Below are 25,170 nucleotides of genomic sequence, written 5' to 3' on the forward strand. Positions count from 1 at the left end.
ATCCCAAAACCCTATAGACTGCAAGCCTCTGACAGCTTGTAGGCTCACCAAGATACCCACAGCATTCCTGGGAGATTGCCTTACACAGTGCAGGAACTCAGTAAATATTTGTTAAATGAACACTTGGATCTCTCCTGTCCTCTCTGATGATCTTTTCTCTCCTATTTCTCTCAGGTTAATGGAGGTGCTGCCCTTTACCACACTCCCCAAGGCCTTTTTTTTTTTTTTAGCTCACAGGGCCAGCATTTCTCTTCCTGACACACCTATTCATTCATTTATTAATCATTCTTTGAAACCATCAGTGCCTACAACTTCCCCAACCAGATCTCTGCTCACTTTCTTAGCTTGCTCCAGTTCTCACTTCTCATTTTCATCATCCACTGTAATGACCCACTAGGCACTTTCCCTCCTACTCCTAAAATCCTACAGCATACATTTCTATTCTTTTTTGATGGAGGTGATGAACTTAGTCTTCATCTTGTCTGGCCAGTCACAAAGCACTGCTGGGGAGGACAAAATTCGAGGACCTCACTCTCCATATACATTTGATATCCAACCTTAGCATGGCCCTGGTCACCATCTGATAATTATGTCACTCATCTTTAGTTCAATTGTAATAAACTTCCCACATTGGCCAGAAAAATCTATTCTTTGTTCAGACAAAGACCCTCATTCTGGCCCCTAAACCCTTCCCTTCACTGATCATTAGGTGACCTCTTAACACGTTTAAAGCTAAATATTACAGGTCACATAAGAACATTTCTCCATAGCATTTCCTTAACAAATCTTTCTCATTGCTAATTTTTTGGTTCAGCTGACAAAAACCTAAATGATTTTGGTTCACTCTCGTACAGTCAATTGATACAGCCAAAATGGAAGACAGTGTGGAGAGTCCTTAAAAAAACAAGGAATAAAACCAACATACACCCCAGAAATACCACTTCTAGATATATACTCTGAAGAAACCAAAACTGAAAAAGACCGTGTATTCCAAGAGGATGTACACATGAATTTAACTTGATCATATAAAGAAAATGACAAATTATTAAATGTATAGCTTTTACTATAAGAAGGAAATTTGACTTGCTTTTTTTCTAATCTAGTCCTTCTTCTTTATATTTATTTATTTTTAATTGATTGCTTTACAGTATTGGTTTGATTTCTGTCATATGTAACATGAATTAACCATAGGTGTACCTATGTCCCCTCCCTCTTGAATCTCCCTCCCACCTCCTGTACTTTCCTACCCCTCTGGGTTATTACAGAGCCCACTGTAAGCTCTATTCACTGCAGCTCTATTTACAATAGCTAGGACACGGAGGCAACCTAGATGTCCATTGACAGACGAATGGATAAAGAAGCTGTGGTACATACATACAATGGAATACTACTCAGCCATAAAAAGGAATGCATTTGAGTCCGTTCTAATGAGGTGGATGAACCTAGAGCCTATTATACAGAGTGAAGCAAGTCAGAAATAGAAAAACAAATATTGCCTATTAACATATATATATATATATGGAATCTAGAAAGGTGGTGCTGATGAACCTATTTGCAGAACAGAAAAAGAGTTGGACATGACTGAGAGACTGAACTGAACTGAACTGAATGGAGGTGCAGACATAGAAAAGAGACTTATGGACAAGGGTCGGGGAAGAGGAAGGAGAGGGTGAGATGAATGGAGAGAGTAGCACGGAAGCATATACACTGCTGCTGCTGCTGCGGAGTCACTTCAGTCATGTCCAACTCTGTGTGACCCTATGGACTGCAGCCTGCCAGGTTCCTCTGTCCATCCACGGGGATTCTCCAGGCAGTTGTACTGGAGCAGGTTGCCAAGCCCTCCTCCAGGGGATCTTCCAGACTCAGGGATTGAATCCAGGTTTCCTCCTCTGCAGGTGGATTCTTTACTGTCTGAGTCACCAGAGAAGCCCAAACATATACGCTAACATACGTAAATAGACAGCCAATGGCAATTTGCTGTATGACTCAGGGAACTCAAACTAGGGCTCTGTAATAACCTAGAGGGGTGGAAAATGGAAAGAGGTAGAAGAGAGATTGAAGAGGGAGGGAACATATGTACAGCTATGGTTAATTCATGTTGATGATGTATCAAACCAATATTGTAAAGCCATCAATTAAAAATAAATAAATATAAAGAAGAAATAATAGATTAGGGAAAAAGCAAGTGATAAGAATTCTTCTTATAGTAAAAGCTAATAATAATTTGTCATTTTCTTTATGTGATCAAATTAAATTCATGGGTACATTCTCTTGGCACTGAACCTCTGGCAATTTCATCAGCCTTGTGGCTGACTTTCTTGTTAATTTCTGCTGCTGCTGCTGCTGCTGCTGCTGCTAAGTCGCTTCAGTCGTGTCCGACTCTGGGCGACCCCAGAGATGGCAGCCCACCAGGCTCCCCTGTCCCTGGGATTCTCCAGGCAAGAACACTGGAGTGGGTTGCCATTTCCTTCTCCAATGCATGAAAGTGAAAAGTGAAAGTGAAGTCGCTCAGTCGTGTCCGACTCTTAGCGACCCCATGGACTGTAGCCTACCAGGCTCCTCCATCCATGGGATTTTCCAGGCCAGAGGACTGGAGCGGGGTGCCATTGCCTCCTCTGTGTTAATTTCTAGGTTAATTTATTTTTTGAGGCCATAAACATGCTTCTACTTAAAGCAGAACTTATTAAACAACTACTGTATGCCAAGCACTGTTCTAAGTACTTCACCCAACAATTCCATTTTGCATATGAAGAAATAAGGGTCCAGAGAGATTAACTTCCCCAAATCACACAGTTCATCAGGGACAGAGAAAGAATGAGAACCTAGGCTGGTTAGTTTCAGAGCCTACTCTATCTATACATTATTACTTTTCTATAAATTATTATTACATACTTCTGCCTCATTAGAAAACTACTTTTTTCTCATGTCCTGACTAGCACCTTTAATGCCTTAGAAAACTGAATTCAAAGAAAGGAATGTGCTTATTTCTTATGATTGATGGGCTCTATCCAAGGTTGACTCTACCTACAATTACTTTTTAAAATACAGGTAAAACTAAGAAAGTGAAAAACAATTAAGTTATCCAAGTAATAAGGCTCCCCAAAGACGAAACACAATCAAAGCTATAGATCCTCCTCAAACAAAATATTTGAGCTACTGATTAAGTTTAACCAATCACAATTACACAAACATGTCTGCCTCCAATTTTTCTAATAAAAAACCCACATGGTAGTAGCACATCATTTCATTAACCTGACCTTTTGGTGAACTCTGGTGGCCTCATTCTCCCACCAGGATTCACACTCATTCTTGAGGGGCTCATAAAAAAAAAATCAATCCCAGTGCAATTGATTAATAGATTTAAAAAATGTGGTATAACAATAAAATGGAATATTATTCAGCCATAAAAAGAAATGAAGTACTGATAATGCTTCAATATGGATGAATCTTGAAAACATGAATCTTTCTAACTTAATGCAGCCAGACATGAAAGGCCACATATTGTATGATTCCATTTATGTAAAATATTGAGAATAGGTAAATCCATGGAGACAGGAAGCAGATTAATATTCTGCCAGGGGCTGAGTGGAAGGGAGAAGTGGGGTAACTACTAATGACTACAAGAGTTTCTTTAGGGGATAATGAAAACATTCCCAATAAATTCAGGCAAGTTGTACAAATGTGTGAGTATACTCAAAATTGCTGTATTGTACACTTCAAGAGGGTGAATTTTAATTTTAACATCTTAATTTAGAAAAATGAGAGAGAAAAAGTGACTCCTGCCTCCTCTGAACTTCTACAATATCTGGCCAATTTAGTCACTGATAAATATAAGTGAGACTATTGTATGCCAACTCTGCACTGGCCCCGAGTTAAATAAAAGAAGTAGCTTAAAAAACTAAAAATAGATTGTTATATGATCCACCAATCCTACTCCTGGGCATATATTCATACAAAAATTATAATTTGAAAAGATATATGCACCAGGTCTTCCCTGGTGGCTCAAATAGTAAAGAATCTGCCTGTAGTGTGGAAGACCTGGGTTAGATTCCTGGGTCTGGAAGATCCCCTGGAGAAGGGCATGGCAGCCCACTCCAGTATTCTTGCCTGGAGAATCCCCACGGACAGAGGAATCTAGTGGGCTATGGTCCATGGGGTCACACAGAGTCGGACACGACTGAAGAACTAAGAAGCAGCAGCAAGAGCCCCTTTGTTCATAGCAGCACTATTTACAACCGCTGAGACATGGAGACAACCTAAATGTCCATTGAGAGATAAATGGTAAAGAAGATGTCAGGCATATACACAATGAAATACGACTCAGCCAGAAAAAAGAATGAAATAATGCCTTAACACCATGGATGGACCTAGAGATTATCATACTAAATGATGTAAGTCAGAAAGAGAAAGACGAATACCACCTAATACCACTTGTATGTGGATTCTAAAATACGACACAAGTGAACTTATCTATAAAACAGCAACAGACTCACAGCAACAGACGACAGATTTGTGATTGCCAAGGCGGAGGGAGCATAGGAGAGGAACAGAATGGGAGTCTGGGTTAGTGGAAACTAACTAGTATATACAGAATAGTATATATATATAATAGATAAACAACAAACTAGTATATATAGAATAGATAAACAACAAGGTCCTCCTATATAGCACAGGGAACTATATTCAATATCCTGTAATAAACCATAATGGAAAAGAACATGAAAAAGAATGTATGTATACAATCACTTTGCTGTATAGCAAAAATTACCATAACATTGTAAATTAACTATACTTCAACTAAACAAATTTAAAAAAAAGAATTGGGAAAGGAAAAGAAACAAGAAGACTCAAGCCCCCATCCCATACATTTCATAGGCTAGAGAGTCAAACTAGTAAAGATACAATTATAATTCAGTATTATAGACCTCATAATGGAGGTCTAATTAACACCTACTGGATACTTGTATCAGGCATTGTTCGAAGTACTCTATTTATCCCTCCTAACAGTGCTATGAAGTAGGAAGTCTTATCCCAAATTTCAAGGTAAGGATGTTACTTATGAAGCAGCAGAGTTAGAGGTGGACCCGAGCAAGCTGGCCCCATGTGAGTGCTCTTAACCAGCATGTTCCAGGGCCTACACACAGGCACTGGGTACTGTGGAGGCACAGAGGAGGGTCACCTAGCTCTGCACAGTTATCCTTACCATATGCAACTTGGGTCTAGGATTTCCGTCATTTTACTTCAAGGGCAAGGCTACTCCCACATAAGATGATCTCTTACGTGTGGAAGCTTATAATAAGGAAAGGGAAAAAGGGGACAGGAGGCAGTTCTCACTCCGAAAACCACAGCTGCTTCAGGCTGAGCATCATGGGGTTCACTGTGTGCAGGTGCTCCTCGTTCCACTTCTTGGCATTCCTGTAGACACTGTGCCAGGGCACAGGGGCCCGGATCACTCTCTGAGGAAACGCTCGGGGGGTGCTCTGAATGAAGAGTCTTTTCCTCTCCATGGGGTCCATGAGGATGTAATCAACTATAACCAAGAGGGCAAACACTTGTCACTAATCAGGGGCCTTGAGCACTTTGTGCTCTCAGTTTTAACACTTAGAAGGTCAACAAGCTTCTGTCCATTTACACCTGGAAATGTTCCCTCATTTACAAGGAGTCAGACGTGACTGAGAGACTTTCACTTTCACTTTTCACGTTACTCACCATCATCAAACATTGCCCAATGACCCACTGTGTGCACAAGACATGCAGCTAAACATGAAAGGGAGTGAGGACTGATGATATATCAGTGAATGTCTAATAAGGGAGCCGAGACCCATGAGAAAGACAAGGCCAGTGAAAAGGCCATAGAGAAACACTGGCACAGGAGAAGTTCCAAAATGGTATGAGTTGAAAGTACAAGCGAGAAGTGCTATGAATGCAGAAGATGGAGTGATCACTGACGGTTGCAGAGATCAAAATACTTGAGGGAAGAGGTCTTGAGCTACATTTTAAATGTCTATGGGCCCCTGCTACTTATGCTCTTGCCCAGGGGGAGTAGCACCTACATCACCTGGGAGTTAGTTGGAGGTGAAGAATCATGGGCCCCTCCCAAACTCTACTGAATCAGAATCTGCACTTTAATAAGATCCTTAGGTTGCACAGATGCACACTGAAGTGTGATAAGTACTAGTATGGACATGAGTGATGGTGGCAGTGTGGGGGAGCAACTGAATGAAAAGTTACACAATGTTTTTGGCATTTTTCTGAGAAAACAGGGAGAAGAACGGACAGTGAAAGGAAAGAAGGTGCCCTCCACATAGGAACCCTGCCCCATTTATGCACAGCCTTACCAATGCTTTTCATGAGGCTGCTGTAATAGTCAGTTTCCTTCTCCTCCACAAGGGCAGCCATCAGGGGTTCCAGGAAGGGACTTGTCAGCAATGTGTTTGAAATCAGCTTTGAAATCCGAACCATCACTTTGTCCTCCTCAGGGGCAATCATGTCTTTTCGGATTCCACTGGTCAAATAGTAGTAGTATCTCTTCCATAAACAAACCACCAGCAACAAAATGATCATAATCAATTGGCTACCTGTGCCCACTTGCCCACACCCATCAGCTGCCAAAGTACCCTGTTCACACAGCACTGATCTCCATCCTTCACTCACTTCTTGGTCCATGACATCACACTCACTGTAATAAACTGTTAGGTGAGTATTCCCCATGGCTCTGGAGAAGTCAGCCAAAGCCAGGGAGATCTCAGTGCTGTATAAGGAAGGATTTCTCAAATGCCATGCAAACAGGAGCAGTGGAAAGACGACTAAGCCCCGGGGATGGAGATGACATATCTGGTGAGCTTTAAGAAAAGGAATGACAAGCTCCTCAAATGGACTCAATTTACCCTCCTTCATAACAATGACACTATACAAAGAAAGTACTTGATCCTATGGCTTTCGGGAAAACCCCCAAGTCTGAGTGAGACTTATAATTATTCTAATTCAACCATGGGACTTTTGAGTTTAAAAAAGCAACACAAACACACGAATTGAACAAACAGGCCCAATGTGACCTGGTGACATTAGGAAGTTTGGTTTATTTAGGGCTTGCCTCTAAGCTGCTAGATGGCTGAATGGCTCTAGAAATGAATAATTTCAGATAAAAGAGAAGCACAAAGTATAGGAAAGGGTTTGAAATGGGCTTTGACCTTTTGTGCCAATTGTCTGTGGTCAGAAAAGGCTGAACTTGCATCTCTCCAACCTTAATAAAGGACAAACTTCCAAAGTTCTCTCATTATAAGAACTGCCTGGGGTGAGGAGAGAGGCTCCTCTTAAAATGCAGATTCACAGGCCCTCCCTCCTAGGGCATTTAGGATATGTTAACAAGAACCCCAGGCAATTTCTTATTTTCAGGCAAGTTTGAGAAATGTTGTTGTTGTTGTTCTGTGCTCTTAAGAGCACAGAATGTTAGTATCAGCCAGACTGGTCTGAATTCTAGTTTTGCCTCTTACTGACTGTATAACTTGGAGCAAGTTGATTAAACAGTCCCCACCCCAATTTCTACAATTGGACAACAGGAATAATCATAGTCCCCAGGTCCTGAATGGGGTCAAGCATCTAGAGTATGGTTTTTACCATACTAGAGTTTAGTATGGAATTTTGCTAATAGCACATTCTCAGTCTCTATTAGTTTTTATTGTTAATCATTTTACACTATAAATGCAAAAGCTCTTTGCTCTAAAGCTTTGCAGTTCTTTCAAGTTAGGGGTTAGAGGCTCAAAAGTCTAACTGGGACCAAGCTGGTAATGTTAATAACTGAAAGTTGGCTGGACATAATAAAATAATAAGGAATTGTGGAGACTGACAAACCAGAGAAGGTATTTCTCATCTAAAGGAGGTAGCTATTGTTCAGTTTCAAATATATTAATTTTTTCAAGAGAGGTTAGAAATCTAAGCTTATGTGAGATTTCTTTCATTTCCCAAACACATCTGTAGGCCATATTTAACTTATGGTTGGGCTGCTGGATAAAATACAGGACGCACTGGAATATACTAAAAATTATTCATCGTTTATCTGAAATTCAAACTGGGGGCCATGTTTTTTGTTTTGTTTTTCAAAATCTGGCAACCCCAGCCTATGTTCTATGCAGCCATTTTGCAACCTATGTTCTAAGAGGACCTGAAGGCATCGGTTTCTAAGACTTACTAAAGCAGAAGACTTGCGCATGCACGCCTTCATTCAGTAGTCTGCATGGGGTCTGGACTTCAGTATCTTTATTTATTTAAAAAAATAATTTAATTGGAGGTTAATTACTTTCCAATATTGTGGTGGTTTTTGCCATACATTGACATGAACCAGCCACAGGTATACCTGTGTCCCCTCATCCTGAAACCCCCTCCCCTAAGCCCTCCTCACCCCATCCCTCTGGGTTGTCCCAGAGCACCAGCTTCAGGAGTGCCCTGCTTCATGCATTGAACTTGCACTGGTCATCTATTTTACATATGGTAATATACATGCTTCAGCGCTATTCTCTCATATTGTCCCACCTTTGCCTTCTCCCACATAGTCCAAAAGTCTCTTCTATACATCTGTGGTTTTTTTTGCTGTTTTTGCCTATAGGGTCATGATTATCATCTATCTAAATTCCATATATATGTGTTAATATACTGTATTGGTGTTTCCCTTTCTAACTTACTTCACCTTGAATAGCCATAGCAATGTTGAGAAAGAAGAAGGGAAATCAACCTGCCTATCTTTGGACTTCAGTATTTTTAAAACATTCCTCAGGTGACTACTGCTTTTCTCCAGTTTAGAATCACTGAGATGTCAAGAGTAATGCCTAGCAAATTGAGAGAAAGGAGGAAATAAGAATGTACCTCCAAGTCTGATTCAGATGGTTTGGTTTCTTTACTTTCTATTTCCCTCTCCTGCTGTAACATCACATCAATCTGTTCTTCTGGACTCATTGGTCTGCTTCCTGGGAAAGTCAAAGATGTCACAACCTCCTTCTTCATAGGTAAGGAGGTTGAGGCTGACTTCATCCTGAAAAGTAGACACAGCTTAGTGCCTGGTTCCATGAACACTTCATACTTCATAAGTTTGTAAGCACTGGTTTTGCTTAGTTAGCTAATTTATTTTTATTTAGAGCCTTAATAAATTGGATTAAGAGTATTGGTGGGAAAAAACATAAGTATCTAGGTATCCAGAAATGCTTTAAAGTCAAGAAGCAGAGTGTGGCTTTCATGAGACCATAACCTTCTTCAGTTCATTCTAGTGTCCTGCAATCCCTTGTGCCCATAGAAACACCTTACCCAGTGAGATCCTCTTTGTCTTTGGGGGAGAACTTCATTTTCTTCTTGTTAGGCTCTGATGAGCTTTTATTTGCTAGAACAGTGGAGAAGAAAGGTATCAGTGATGCGCAGTGACCTTGGGCCACGTTCTGCCCACGGGGATGCAAGCCTTAGGGCAGTCCAGGAGAACACTAAGAGGGGTGGACTTGGTGTGGTGGGATGAAGCAGGTGATGCAGACCTTGGACCACTAATTACCTGTGTGACCCTGAAAAAGCGACCATCACTCCAAGCCTCAGCTTCCTCAACTGTGAAATGGGCATGAGCATACCTTCTGTTCTCTCATACACTGGACAAATATCAATAAATCCTCAATTCACCCCCTAATCCTATGTGCTCTATTTTCTAAACATTAGGTGTATTATTGCTAAATATTTTTCTTTAAATAGATTCAGACTTTTAAACTTAAGCTATTTATTTTAAAGGAAATATTATATGAGTATACAAATAGAAAAACCAGTATCATTTTCAATAAATATATTTATTGCAAAAAGAAAAAATGATGTAATCTGCAACAAATAAAGGCATTGCAATAAATATCATTTGTGATAAATAAATTTAATAAATACAATATAAAACTCTACTACCAGGACTTCCCTGGTGGCCTAGTGGTTAAGAATCTGACTTCCAATGTAAGGAATTCAGGTTCGATCCTTGCTTGGGGAACTAAGATCCCACATGCTGTGGGACAACTAAGCCCATGTGCTGTAACTACTGATCCTGCACACTCTAGGGCCTACATGCCACAACTAGAGAGAAGCCCACACCCAGCAACAAAGAGCCTGTGCACAACGATAAAAGATCCCTGATGCCACAGCTAAGACCTGACACAGCCAAAAATGAATAAATAAATATTTAGAAAATAAAATGTATATACATATAAAATGTATATGTATATATATAAAGTATACATATATATATATATATATATATCTCACTCCACTACTAAACCTTAACTGGATACTTGCTTAAGAGTCTAGTCTAAGAAATTAACATGTCATTTTAGACATGTTGAATACATACTAATAAGAAATTTATATTTTGAAAGAATCAGAGGATTGAAGACTCTTAATCAAGATATAGTCTGAGTTCATACTTTGATTTCCTCAATCTACTCCAAATATCAATCCTAAAGGAAATCAACCCTGAATATAAACTGGAAGGACTGATGCTGAAGCTAAGCTCCAATACTCTGGCCACCTGATGTGAAGAACTCACTGGAAAATACCCTGATGCTGGGAAAGATTGAAGGCAAAAGGAGAAGGGGCAGCAGAGGATGCAATAGTTGAAAGGCATCATTGACTCGACAGACATGATTTTGAGTAAACTCTAGGAGACAGTGAAGGGAAGCCTGGTATGCTACAGTTCAGGGTCGCAAAGAGAAGAACATGACTTAGCAACTGAACAGCAACAACTGCAAATATAACAATAACAGAAAAAATTCTTTAAAATTAAAAAGACAATGCATTGTTCAAAAAGAAGCTCTTTGGTGTGAACTTAAACACAGTGTGAAGTAAAAATCTTAAACTTGGCTTCTGGCACCAAAAGCAGGCAGAAATAATTAGGTGATTGATACCTGGGGGAATAATGAAATCCAAAACACACCATGATTGTGGGGACTGAAGCTAGGTTCACAGTATAAAACCACGGCTGCCCTACCCATGATGACAGGCTGAAAAACCAGCAACACTGTGATGCAGATAAAGCACCTGCATTCTCAGTTCACACAGTGGCCACAGATAGCAAAGAAAGGCTGGTAGAAACTAGGCCAAGCCTAACATAACCTCACGGACCAGATCTACAACATCCCTAAAACAGCACCTTAGGATGGAAGTTCTAAGCCATCAGTAATAAGATCTGGTACTAATTTGGGGTCCTAAGATGTCAGATGAAGGCATAAGGAAGAAAGGCAAGATTTTAAAAGGTATGTCAAAAGGGTATACTGTTTGAGTACATTTATATGTGTGAACAACCAAAACTAACTTACGGTGACAGAAATCAGAAAGGGGGCAGGATGGTACTAGCGAACGGAAGGAACTGATGGGAAAGGAGCACAAGAGAACTTCCTCTAGTAATGGAAATGCCCTACATCTTATTTGGGTGGTGCCTATATACAAATATGGTATAAACAATTGACAAAACTCACCGAACTGAACACTAAGATCTGTGCATTTTATTGTGTGTGAATTAAACAACAAATGGGAAATTCATGTAGCAAGAAGGGGAAAAGCTCTCAACATAAGCCTGCAAACTAAAATCCCATAACACATGAGAAAAACCAATTTAAGAAAGATAGCAAATAAACTCAACAACTGAGGCAAATATTTACAAAATGGAAATAATATAGCAACACTAATATTGCTCCAAAAAAAATGTTTAAGATCCTCCAAGTGATACTGAAAATGTTATGTCCATGAGAATAGAATAAGAAACTAGCCAGGATGGTGGCACTCATAAGTAAAACCAATTAAGGAATCTGAAAATGAAAGACAGTGTTATTAAAATAAAAAAAACATTTGTTATACTGGATAAACTCAAGACTGAACAGAGTTGAAGAGCAAATTAGTGAGTTGGAAGATACAGTTGACGAATTCACCCAGACACAGCACAGAAAGAATAAAGAAAAACATGAAAATGAGTTTGAGACAGCAGGCAGATTGCATTATCTCCAACATATCTCTAACAAAAACTACCAATGGATATCCTTAAGCAGACATATGTGTACCCAGTGGGACTAGACAAATTAATACACAAAAAGTACTATGGTACTTTTGGCCACCAAGATGGCCACCAAGGATCCCCACTTTCTGGAATCATGCCCTTGTATAGTCCTCTTGAGTGTGGGCAGGACTTAGCAACTCGATTCTAACACAGAGAAAATGGCAAAAACCATAGGATGTCACATTCAAAATTAGGCTCCCCAAAGATGGTGGTTTCTATCTTACTGGTTCTCTATCTACTTTCTCCAAGGGAAACTAGGAGTCATGTTGTGAGTTGAATGGGCCTGTGGATAGGCCCATTCACTAAGAAACCGATGTCTATGGCCAACAGGAAGTAGGGGAGGTGAGTAAGCTTGGAAGAGGATCCTTCCTTGGTTGCCTTTAGATGACTGTGCCCTTGGATACCTTGATTGCACACTTGTGAGAGACTCTGAGCCAGTTAAGCCATGCCCAGATTCTTGACAGAAACTGTAAGATAACAAATGGAACTTATTTTAAACTATTGAGTTTGGTAATAATTTGTTAGGCAGCAATCAACAAGCTGGATTTAGAAAAGTCAGAGGAACCAGAGATCAAATTGCCAATATCCATTTAATCATCGAAAAAGCAAGAGAGTTCCAGAAAAACATCTACTTCTGCTTTACTGACTATGCCAAAGCCTTTGACTGTATGCATCACAACAAACTGTGGAAAATTCTTAAAGAGATGGGAATACCAGACCACCTGACCTGCCTCCTGAGAAACCTGTATGTAGGTCAAGAAGCAACAGTTAGAACTGGACATGGAAAAACACACTGGTTCCAAATCAGGAAAGGAGTACATCAAGGTTGTATATTGTCACCCTGCTTATTTAACTTATATGCAGAGTACATCATGCAAAATGTTGGACTGGATGAAGCACAAGCTGGAATCAAGATTGCCAGGAAAGATATCAATAACCTCAGTTATGCAGATGACACCACTCTTATGGCAGAAAGTGAAGAAGAACTAAAGAGCCTCTTGATGAAAGTAAAAGAGGAGAATAAAAAAGTTGGCTTAAAACCCAACATTCAGAAGACTAACATCATGGCATCCAGTCTCAACACTTCATGGTAAATAGATGGGGAAACAATGGAAACAGTGACAGATTTTATTTTGTTGGGCTCCAAAATCACTGCAGATGGTGACTGCAGCCATGAAATTAAAAGACACTTGGCTCCTTGGAAGAAAAGCTATGAGCAACCTGGACAGCATTATTAAAAAGCAGAGACATTAATTTGCCAACAAAGGTCTGTCTAGTCAAAGCTATGGCTTTCCCAGTAGTCATTTATGGATGTGAGAGTTGGACTATAAAGAAAGCTGAGCGCTAAAGAGTTGATGCTTTTGAACTGTGGTTCTGGAGAAGACTCTTGAGAGTCCCTTGGACTGCAAGGAGATCAAGCCAGTCAATCCTAAAGGAGATCAGTCCTGAATATTCATTGGAAGGACTGATGCTGAAGAGGAAACTCCAATACTTTGGCCACCTGATGCAAAGAACTGACTCAATTGAAAAGCCCCTGATACTGGGAAAGATTGAAGGCAGGAGAAGAAGGGGACAACAGAGGATGAGGCGGTTGGAGGTTAGATGGCATCATCGACTCAATGCACATGAGTTTGAGCAAGCTCCAGGAGTTGGTGATGGACAGGGAGGCCTGGTATTCTGCTGTCCATGGGGTTGCAAAGAGTCAGACATGACTGAGCAACTGAACTGAACTGAACTGAGCAGTCAACAAGCAGCTTGGTGTATGTTAAACATAATGCTAGCCTTTACAATCATTCCCATTTCATAGATGAGGAAACTGAGGTGTCATGAGGTTACCCAAAGTTATCTATAGTAAAGGTGGAGCCAGGACTAGAACCCAGGATTAGAAATCTCCCAAAGCCCCATTCTAAGTGGGTATGACACCCTGCAGGAAATACCTGATGGCAGCCCCTGAACGATCTTTTCCCTGGGGACATTGATGGTGACGGGCTGGTAGACTTTCATCAGGTCCTTCAGCTTCAGGTCCCGAGCTGTCAAGGAGTAGTTGTTGGCAATGGAATCACTGGGTCCACTGTGGTGGTGCTGCTCTTTGAAGGGTGCAGCCAGGGTCCATGATGTGCGTTGCATCAAGGGGGGATAAAAGCTGTGCGACATGACTGTCTACAAGGGGAGAAATGCAGAATGAGTCATGTGAGGGACATCATGCAGGGAGCCTGGGCTCCTCTAAGCCAGACTCCACTCACATTGAGACTCATGCCATCCCACATGCCTAACATTCTGCACACTGAGTGCAAATACTTTCGAACGGACACCAATTTTACCTCTCTGACCACTGTGAGCATGCTTTCTGATGGCAAGGATAACAGCTTATTTTCAACATGCAGTAAATTTGTGATCAGGTTATTTACATTTATTGTCTTTATTGTTATGTACATGGCTATTAGGTAGAAATAATTGTTCTCATTTTATAGTTGAATATGCAGAAGTTCAGAGAATTTAAATAATGCCGCAGGTAACTGAGAAGGCCAGATTTGTGCCACTACCTAGCTCTTTTTCCCATTGTGCTATAGCCTCTTCCAGTGGCAGAAATGACTGAGGCCTCTAATCCTACCTGTCAAGTCTGTTTGACCCCCAACTGTTACCAGCAGAAGAGTAGCAGCCAGGTGAACGTACCTTATAGAGTTCAGATGGTTCTTCATTAGCAGAAGCAGGCAGAGGGGGCAACTCTGGCCGCATCTGCGAGTGGCTCATGTGATATATGGAGTCACTTTTGGGGATCTGTGGGAAACAAATACAAAGCCACTCTTCAGGAAATTAGGAAAAATTTCCAAGCCTCTGAGGTGCATAATGAGTAAAAAGTTCCTCAGAAAAGGATTTAGGCACAAAGTTCTCCCATAAAGCACCCTTCTTACCACTATCCATTGGTTTCAATTCTTAAGAGTTAATGTCTCTTCTCTAGCATCTCCTCATGGCTACCCTTCTATGAGCAAATTAATGTATTTTTCCCCTGGGAAGAACCCAAATCTGAGGGCACTCCCAACTTCCCTACCCTAGGTTGTAATTAAAGGGGTTGACTTAAAAAAAAAAATTGACTCTTGCATTTCACATTGGCAAAATTCCAAACAGAAATTTGCTTATGCAGTGATATAAATAACTCTGTGCTTCCTGTGAAAAAGAAAGAATATATTTAGAGTGTGGGTGATTGAGTCCACCATTCAATTCAGGGAGTGTGTTCTTGGGAGTGAGCCTCAGACAGAGGTGAACCTGTGGCTCCCATGGCCACGTGCAGTTTCGAGTGCCACGGGCGGAGTTCCTCACGCTGGCTCCCAGCATCAGTGCTTCTTCACCTCAGAGCTGATTTCAGGGTTGAGAGGTGCCCTGTGTTTCTTTCCTACACCCAAGCCCTAGAAGTAAGACAACAACTTCATCTGGGGCTGTGATGGAGGGAAACCTCTGGGCTGGATTTACTGAGAGATGCTGCTATACAGTACTTTAAAGGTAGTTTAAAGAGATCTGCCTGGAGAAGGCAATGGCACCCCACTCCAGTACTCTTGCCTAGAAAATCCCACAGATGGAGGAGCCTAGAAGGCTGCAGTCCATGGGGTCGCTGAGGGTCAGACACGACTGAGTGACTTCACTTTCACTTTTCACTTTCATGCACTGGAGAAGGAAATGGCAGCCCACTCCAGTGTTCTTGCCTGGAGAATCCCAGGGATGGGGAAGCCTGGTGGGCTGCCGTCTATGGGGTCACACAGAGTCAGACATGACTGAAGTGACTTAGCAGTAGCAAAAAAAAGAGATCTGCCAGTGCAATTTTGGCTCTGTGGTTTTTCACCTTAGGCAATGAATGTGGACTGAACTCTTGTGTAAGATGAGACGTTATTAGATAGATTTGATTTATTTGGGTCAGCAAATTAAGTCATGCAGGGTAACTGGCAGAAGGTAGACATGTAGGGGGTAAATGAGTCAGATGTTAGTCATCCCCATGCCCCATCCAATTCCTCACTGATGACTCAAGCTCATAAAATAATAACATTAACAATAATAACATCTGCAATTATTTCAAATATTCTAAGGTTCATAGGGGATAGGTAGGACATTTTGTTATTGTTGCTGTTGTTCAGTCACTAAGTCACATCTGACTCTGCAACCCCACGGACCATAGCACGCCAAGTCTCCCTGTCCCTCAACATTCCCTGGAGTTCACCCAAGTTCATGTGAATCAGTGATGTTATCCAACCATCTCATCCTCTGCCATTCTCTTCTCCTTTTGCCTCAATCTTTCCCAGCATCAAGGACTTTTCCAGTGAGTCTGCTCTTCGCATCAGGTGGCCAAAGTATTGGTGCTTCAGCTTCAGCATCAGTCCTTCCAATGACTATTCAGGGTTGATTTCCTTTAGGATTGACTGGCTTGATGTCCTTGCTGTCCAAGGGACTCTCAAGAGTCTTCTCCAGCACCACAATTCGAAAGCATCAATTCTTCTGTGCTCAGCCTTCTTTACGGTCCAATTCTCACATCAGTCCGTGACTACTAGAAAGACCAGAGCTTTGACTATATGGACCTATGTCAGCAAAGTGATGTCTTTGCTTTTTAATATGCTGTCTAGGTTTGTCAAAGCTTTCCTTCCAAGAAGCAAGCATCTTCTAATTTCATGGCTGCAGAGATCATCGACAGTGATTCTGGAGCCCAGGAAGGAAAAAAATCTGTCACCGCTTTCACTTTTTCCTCTTCTGTTTGCCATGGAGTGATGGGACTATAAGGTAAGGCAAGACATACTAGCCATGAAGAGGTGCTTTTAAATACACACCATTCTGCATCCCAACACATGGGAAATGGCAATTGTTTTGAGAATGTGTTGATTTTAAAATTAAATAAAAACTTGCAAACTCTTAAAAAAATGCATACTGAGCCTGGGAATTTAAAAAAATATAATAGGTTCACTGATCTAATGGCCTAATTCAGTGGTTTCAAAAATTGTGGTACATCAGACCCACTAACAGAATCAGGCTGCTCAGGCTCACAAGATGACCTTATTGTTCTGCTTAGAGAACTTGCTTTGTTGATTTAAATCACTGTGTCTGTCTCTCTGCTCTTGACCTCAGTTTCAAGGATATAAGAATCAAGCAACCACATCCAAGAGCCTGCTCTTTCACTACTGAAGTTAGTATCAAGATCTGCACTTAAGAGGTGAACAAAATGAAAAAAATCAGCATCAACCTGAGAGGAATCTGGTCATCCAAGGTAGATTTCGGCAATAGTGTTTTCTGGGAAATGAAATCATTCATGATTTCCTTCAGGAGTTCAGATGTACAACATATACTGATTGATAAGTTAGGGCTGCCTGCATTTTATGGTCTGTGGTAATATTTCCCTTGGCCTAGCTTTTAAATCTGTTTCAAATAAAAGTCTTCATAAAAAAAACAATAAACAAAAACAGATTTTGGACATCTTAAGTTACAAGAGAGGGAACAAGTAGTTGAACCAAAAAACCCTGACCTTTTGCAGTTGAGGAGAATATTAACATTATTCAGGAGGTGTTTTGGCATTTATGTTTCTGTTTATGGTTAGGATAAACCTGATTTCAGCCCTCAGACATTTTGGAAAGTTACTAGCAAAGCAGGCAGAATATAGCTCTAGTGGACATAACTGGCTCTACTCCAATTTCAGTCCATGTTGTACAGTGTCCAGCACCTGTGTCCAGGCCAGAGCATGTGATACAGGTCTGGCCAATCAGAATACTCTCTCCTCCAGACATATGATTGGTTCAGGGATAGACAGGTCACCCAAGGTGGGCTGATCATAGTTGTTCCTGACACTTTTGCTAGAGCCACTGGGAAAGAGGTAGTCTAAACAGCCATCTTTGCTTTATGTGAAAAAAATAAAAGCCTTCCTTAGGCTAAAACCATCATAAAGCAGAGCAACAGAATGAGAAAGACTCTCAGTGACATCATCTGGACCCCAGGAACCAACTTGGACTTCTCAGTTACTTAAGCCCATAGATTCCTTTTTGGATTTGAGTCAGACATATTTATGTCTCTCTGTATTGAGAGTTGGTCAGCCAAGAGATACACACAGAGGCAGCTGAGTCATCATAGAAGGAGAAAAGCCATTCTTGGGAGAATAAAGAAAGTGCTAGTGCCAAGTCGCTTTCAGTCATGCCCAACTCTTTTCGACCCCATGGACTGTAGCCCACCAGGCTCCACTGTCCATGGGATTCTCCAGACAAGAATACTGGAGCGGAAGCAAAACAGCATTTTGCAAGAAAGCAAACTAACACTGAGCATTTTGCAGAACATAATGGACAGAAGCAGAACCTCTGAAAAACAAATTAAACTTTGAGCTGGTTCACAGGCACAGATTAAGACTGATACACTTCTATATAGAAGTGTAAAAGCCATGATAGCAGAAAACAGCTCAGTTCATGGAACAGGCTGATGTATATGGGGCACACACAAGATCAGCAGATCTGGAAGTCAATTCATAGAATTTTCTTAAACATACTTGGTTAAGAACTCTCTGTGGCCCCTTCAAGGTGGAAGAGCTGGAGATCTGCAAGACCTACCTGGCTACCCAGAACAGTTTGTTAAAAATATTAATGCTTAAGTGTTCTCTCTGGTAAATAGCAGAGTGTTTTCACTTCAGGGGTAGGCTCAGTAATTGTCAACAAATTCACTTTTTTCCCCCCTCAACAAATCAACTTTAATTTTACAAAATTTTGATTTAAAATGCTCCTCTGGACACCTCAATATATGGCAACTTAATGGAGCTTAGCTTTTCCACCAGGATTCTGGCACTTAGATTGGGTAGAACTGTTCCTTTCAGGTGCCTTGTTTCTAACTGTACATGATGTTTGCAAGTCTTTCATGGAAACAGTTCCCAAATGCTGACTTGAGGACCTGGGACAGCAGAATCACTAGAATCTTAGTTGAAAATACAGATTGCAGGGCTCTACTTCGGACCTTCTGAATCAGAATCTTTGGGAGTGAGGGCAAATCTCCATATTTTCAAGAGACTCCCCAGTATATTCTTATGTACATCCAGTGTTGGGAGCTGTTGGATGGAATATATGGTCTAACGGCCTTGGAAAGGAAGGGAAAGAAAGGTGTCTCTTCCTGAAATTTTCTCAACAAAACCTGAAGATGTCCAAAAGCCTAATGCATCACAAAGCATAATTCAAGGACATAACAACAAAAAATTAAAATACATGCTTGGTCAGGGGCTTCCCAGGCAGCTCAGTGGGTAAAGAATCTGCCTGCAATGCAGGAGATGCAGGAGACATGAGTCCATCCCTGGGTTGGGAATATCCCCAGAGGAGGGCAAGGCAACCCATTCCAGTATATTCACTTAGAGAATCCCACGGACAGAGGAGCCTGGTGGGGATAGTCCATAGGGCTGAAAAGAGTCAGACATGACTGAAGGGATGGAGCATGCAGGCATGCACATGCTTGGTCAAGGAGATCTAACATGGCTATTGGTTTGTGATTGAAATGCCTCCTTTCTACCAACTTTCAAATTCCCTACGTGCTGAAAATACTACAGGCATAAAGAAAGCTGAGTGCTGAAGAATTGATGCTTTTGAACTGTGGTGTGGCAGAAGACTCTTGAGAGTCCCCTGGATTGCAAGGAGATCCAACCAGTCCATCCTCAAGGAAATCAGTCCTGAATATTCATTGGAAGGACTGATGTTGAGGCTGAAACTCCAATACTTTGGCCACTTGATGCAAAAAACTGACTCATTTGAAAAGACCCTGATGCTAGGAAAGATTGAAGGTGGGAGAAGAAGGGGACAACAGAGGATGAAGTGGTTAGATGGCATCACCGACGTGATAGACACGAGTATGAGTCAACTCCAGGAGTTGGTGATGGACAGGGAAGCCTGCTGTGCTGCAGTCCATGGAGTTGCAGAGTCGGATACAACTGAGCGACTGAACTGAACTGAACGAAAAAAGAAACACATTTTAAAATTCACGCCTACCTTCTGAGATGAGCAATCCGTGTCATTCATGTTGTCCATTGTAATTGGACCTATTTAAAAAAGGAACAACGAGCTCTCTCAGTTTCTTCCTCTTCTATCAGTGGCTCTGAGATTCACACTTCCTCATAGCATAATGGGGATGTCACAGATGATGGAACTTTACAGATGTTCTGAAAGCTCTGTTCACAGGGCTGCCTCTCTGAGGTCATAGACTTCAGCCCACTGAGCAGTTTCTTGGTAGAAGAGGAGAGAAAGGAAAGCTGGAGAATGAAACAGCAGCCTTGGGTTTCTGATGGCTCTGTACTGTGGCTTCCTGCAAAGGCCACACTTCCCTTCCGCTGAGTGGCCCTTCTCTTGGAACTTTTTCAGGAACACACTGAGTTCACAGTAGAGGAAAATCTGAAGCAGAGTTACACAATAAACAGAGAAGAGGGAGGAAGCAACTCACCAGACTATCTCTCTGGGGCCTGAATTCTTCTTTTCTCCTCCTCTCAGGTTATTTTAACACTGGAGGAGCTTGTATCCAGGTCCTGGAGCCAGTCACAAGGCTTCAGCGTCTGTTGCTAGGGAAGGAGGGGCCTCTGCTGTGCCCAGATACAAGACTGGGCTTGACTCAGCTCTGTGTCCAGGTCTCTCCCTTTGCTGGAGGCCATCTGGGCAGCAGGAAGTTTTGGTGACAGAAAGGAAGATGGGAGGTGTTAAGCAATGATCCAGGTGGTGAGAGGCAATTAAGAGGCTGTGCCTTTGGAGGAGTCTAAAAGCACACAGAAAACTGAAAGTTGCTCAGTTGTGCCTGGCTCTTTGCAACCCCATGGACTACACAGTCCCTGGAATTCTCCAGGCCAGAATACTGGAGTGGGTAGCTGTTCCCTTCTCCAGGGGATCTTCCCAACCCAGGGATCAAACCCAGGTCTCCCACATTGCAGGGGCATTCTTTACCAGCTGAGCCACACTCGAAGCCCAATGCACACAGAGTGGAGGTTAAATTCTTGGGTCCTAGAGTCATACAGGTCTGGGTTCAGATTCTGCCCTTCCCATTAATTAGCTATGTGTCTTGAATAAACTGCTTGATCTTTCCAAGTGTCCTTTATAATGTAAAATGCCAAAAATGTGACAACCTACCTCATAGGTGGGTTTGAGAGTTTAATTAGCATTAGCCTGTAAAGCAATTTGCACATAGTAGAAGGATGACCAACTTGTCCCAGTTTCCTGGGAACTCCCTTAGTCCTGGGAAGACTGGGACAGTTTGGTCACTCAACACAGTAGGCAGTCTGTAAATGTGGCTAAACATCATTCTCATGATAAACACAGAAACACATATATGCTCACACACGAAAGATATGATTAACTGCTATGCCATTTAATCCCTGGATTGGGAAGATCCCCTGGAGGAGGGCATGGAAACCCACTTCAGTATTCTTGCCTGGAGAATCCCCACGGACAGAGGAGCCTGGTGGGCTACAGTCCCTGGTTGAAAAGAGTCAGATACAACTGAACAACTAAGCACAGCCCACAGACATTCAAACCACGTTAAGTGGTCACTTTCAAAATTCTTTTAAAATCAAATTCGATTTACTGAGCTCTTTTGGGAGACATGCTTCTATATATGTTTTTTCATTCAATTCCCCCCCAAACTCCATGATGTTACCATTTTATGATTGATGAAACAAACACTGAGAAAGATATATAACTTATCCAAGTTGCCAGGACTCACAAGTACTGCTGACACAATTTGAACCCTGTCCTTATGACTCCAGAGTTCAGTGTTCTTTCCAGAAAGCACCTGCCCAGAACACAAACATTTCTAGATCTTACGATGAGCATTATATAGTACCAAGTACTTCTACTTCTCCTTCTTCTTACTTCTTCCTCAAAGTTTGGCTTTCCATACTTAGAAAATAACCCTTAGGCTCCTTATTCCTTACACTTGCGTTCTCTACCATAAAGTATACATAAAAGTTTCAAATAGTGTTTAGAATAAAGGAGCCAGTGACAGGGTTTGAGACTTTAGACAGAAATGGGGTTACTACTAGGTCTCCTATAATAGGATATGAAACCCCATGTCTCACAAAAAAAACCCAGCAGCTGTAATCTAACAAAATAAAGTACTTTAGAAAGGACCTGGTAGGGCACCCATGAACCCCATGACCTTCTGGGTAAGTAGAGAACATGCCTCCTTCTGAAATTTTGTGTGCTTTAAAGCTTTATGTGTATACAAAAACATCAAAGTAATAATCATAGCTTTCATTTCTTGATATATATCAGCTGGGGGCACTGTGGTAAGCACTTAATGAGTATCATGTTTCCAAATCTTCTCAACAATTTGAGAAAAGTGAAAGCGGAAGTGAAGTCGCTCAGTCGTGTCCAACTCTTTGCGACCCCATGAACTATAGCCCTCCAGGCCCCTCCATCCATGGGATTCTCCAGGCAAGAATACTGGAGTGGCTTGCCATTTCCTTCTCCAGGGGATCTTCCAGACCCAGGGATCAAACCTAGGTCTCCCGCATTGCAGGCAGATGCTTTAACCTCTGAGCCACCAGGGCAGACCCCAACAATTTGAGAAGATAAATACAATTATCCCAAGTTTTATAACTGAGGAAACGGAGAAACAGGGAGGTTAAGTAATTTGCCCATAGCCACTCAGCTAGGTCAATGGCAAAGTTGGAACTTGATTATGGTATCTGCTCCATGGTTTTAACCAAAAGCCTACATGTAGTCTTCAGAAAGATAGAAAATAAATAAAATATCTGCCAAAGACAATGAAAATTCCATCACCTCTCCTCTAACCCAGACCACCTCACTAGCACCAGAATTGTTTGCTGACTTAATCTGCTGTTCAATAATTTCCAAGTGAGGATGCAGGCCTCAAATCCCTTAACTTCAAGCATATAGGGTTGCCAGATAAAATACAGGATGCCTATACATACTCATATGAAAAAGTTATCTGTTGCTCACTTGAAATTCAAACTGAACTGGGTGTCCTGTATTTTTATTCGCTAAATCGGCAATATGGGAGAAGAGGTCAGCTCAGTTCTAGGTTATCTTCATCTTTGTTAACAGTTTAGAGTCTCAATCTATTGCCGGAATTTTTCACATATTTCTAATTCAGGGTCCAGTGCTTCTGGCAGATCTTTACTGAGGCTGAAAATAGTTGCTTAGCCAGGATAAGTAACTGTGGAAAGGTGTAGAAGAAGCTGCACATGGCTTTATTTTATTGACCCATAACACAGCAAGAGCCAAGTCTTTGTGTTGCAAATAGATGCTAAGATTCCCACCATCAGGGAATATATAGTGTTGTACAGGAGTCAGCCAACACACAAGGAAAAGCAAAACCTGTCTGTATGGGCAAAAATGGGAGTGGAAGGAATTAGAAGATTCACAGAGTCACCCCTAGATGGTATCCTTGAACAAAATTTCCAACAGAAGCCTGACAGCTTTCCAAAGCAACACCCACCAGGGAAGGAGGGGTTCAGTTATGTTCTAAAGGAAAAAACCCTCCAAAAAAAATAATAATAAATAAATAACCAACCCTTTCCTGGGTGGGACAACCATCACACCTCAGCTGAACAAAAGGCATGAAACCAGACAGAACTGCCTGAAACGTAAAAATTTAGGGACACATCTGTTTGTCCTCCTATCTTCACCATTAGCATCTCCCTTTCTTGGCTCTTGCAGAGTTAGGAGTTAGAGCAGGATCCTTTAGCTTATTATTATTATATACCCTAAGCTTATTTCTCGATCCACTAGCCTGATTATTTCTAGAAATATTAGTTGGTAGAACTAATACATCCTTGATGGATGGGCAGAATCAGTGAAAGAAGTAAAAACTGTATCACCTATTTGAAGTTGCGAATAGAGTAAATCTTTAAAGTTCTCATCACAAGAAAAAAATTCTGTCACTGTATATGGTGACAGATGTTAACTATGCTTATTGTGATGATTATTTTGCAATATAAACAAATATCAAATCATTGTCATACACCTGAAACTAATACTTATATGTCATATGTTATAGGTTAACTATACTGCAATTAAAAAAAAGAAAAAAAAAGAAACCAAATAACCTTGAAAAAATATAGATTAAAAAAAAAGCATGATACATTAAATATTTCTGGGCTCCTCCCATGTTCCTGATAAGTGCTAAGTTCTTTACAGCCATTATTTCACCAGTCCTCACTACAACCCTGTGATTGCTTTTCTCTTTCTTAAAGAGCTATTTTCCAGGTGGCTATTGACCCAAGTCACAGATGAAAGTAGATCAATACATGTCCCCGGATGGACGGAACCCGAGAACTGTGCAGTAGCGGACCAATTTCTCAAGTCTATCCTTCTCTCCATTTTATAGATGAAGTGGTCTCAGAGAGGTAACTCTTCCATGGTCACATAGTAAGAGTCTGACTTGGGACCAGAGTCTAGCATTGTTGCGCCCTGGTTCACTGTCTTCACCAGTATGTTCTATGGCAGTTCTCAACCTAGACAACTGTGCAGGGAACATTTGCTGATGTTTGGTGACATTTTTGGTTGTTTGCAGGGAAGGAAAGCACTAATGGCTGGAAGTCAGGTATGCTGCTAAACATCCTACAATGCATAGGACGGTCCCCTCAACACAGAACTTTTCTGCCCAAAATGTCAACAGCGCTGTCCCTTGAAAAACACTGCTATAGGGCTGGATTTCAGGTCAGGGAACATGCGTTCTGGCTCTGGATTAGACGTTTTCATGTATAAAATGGAGACACTAATCTAACAGTTTTTAAGGATCTCATTGGCTCATGATGTTTGCATTTGAGAAGTAATGGTGAAAACCTTCCAGTCAAGGAACCGTCTCATCACTTGTCTGTCCTGAGCTCCAGAGATGCTTCCAGAAGAGGTAGCTCAGGGTATTTAGGCAGAAGCCCTAAGACCCTGTGAAACCCCATTCATACCTGCCAGTTCACCTGTCTCAGAGATGACCCTCACTACAAGCCAAGAGTGTAGGAACGTCAACTCTCTCTGAGCCTTAGTTTCCTCACGTGCTCCTCGCTCCGGTTTCTCCCGGAAGCTCCAAAATACTGAAGGAGGCAGCCCTGGGAGAGCGTCAGGGAGCTGCAGCCGAGAGAAGGGGAGGGGCGGGGAAAGGAAGGGGAAGAGCGGGGCGGGGCCACG

The 25,170-nt window shown here is 41.5% G+C and overlaps 1 protein-coding gene across 1 annotated transcript in view; it reads right to left on the minus strand.

Annotated features, from left to right (window-relative positions):
• The window catches only part of DNAH3 (dynein, axonemal, heavy chain 3), a 249,802-nt gene extending 229,172 nt beyond the window's left edge, over nt 1–20,630 (minus strand). The window contains exons 1-8 of the mRNA XM_010837413.1: nt 20,477–20,630; nt 20,029–20,078; nt 14,726–14,830; nt 13,990–14,212; nt 9,295–9,367; nt 8,860–9,025; nt 6,339–6,528; nt 5,335–5,530 (exon numbers count right to left, since the gene is read on the minus strand). Of these exons, the coding sequence (XP_010835715.1) occupies nt 5,335–5,530; nt 6,339–6,528; nt 8,860–9,025; nt 9,295–9,367; nt 13,990–14,212; nt 14,726–14,830; nt 20,029–20,067 (992 nt within the window). The 5' untranslated portion in view covers nt 20,068–20,078; nt 20,477–20,630. The remainder of the gene's footprint in view (nt 1–5,334; nt 5,531–6,338; nt 6,529–8,859; nt 9,026–9,294; nt 9,368–13,989; nt 14,213–14,725; nt 14,831–20,028; nt 20,079–20,476) is intronic.
• Between the last annotated feature and the right edge of the window lie 4,540 nt (nt 20,631–25,170).

This window comes from Bison bison, unplaced genomic scaffold, assembly GCF_000754665.1.
Source record: "Bison bison bison isolate TAMUID 2011002044 unplaced genomic scaffold, Bison_UMD1.0 scf7180017864072, whole genome shotgun sequence".
Classification (NCBI taxonomy): domain Eukaryota; kingdom Metazoa; phylum Chordata; class Mammalia; order Artiodactyla; family Bovidae; genus Bison; species Bison bison.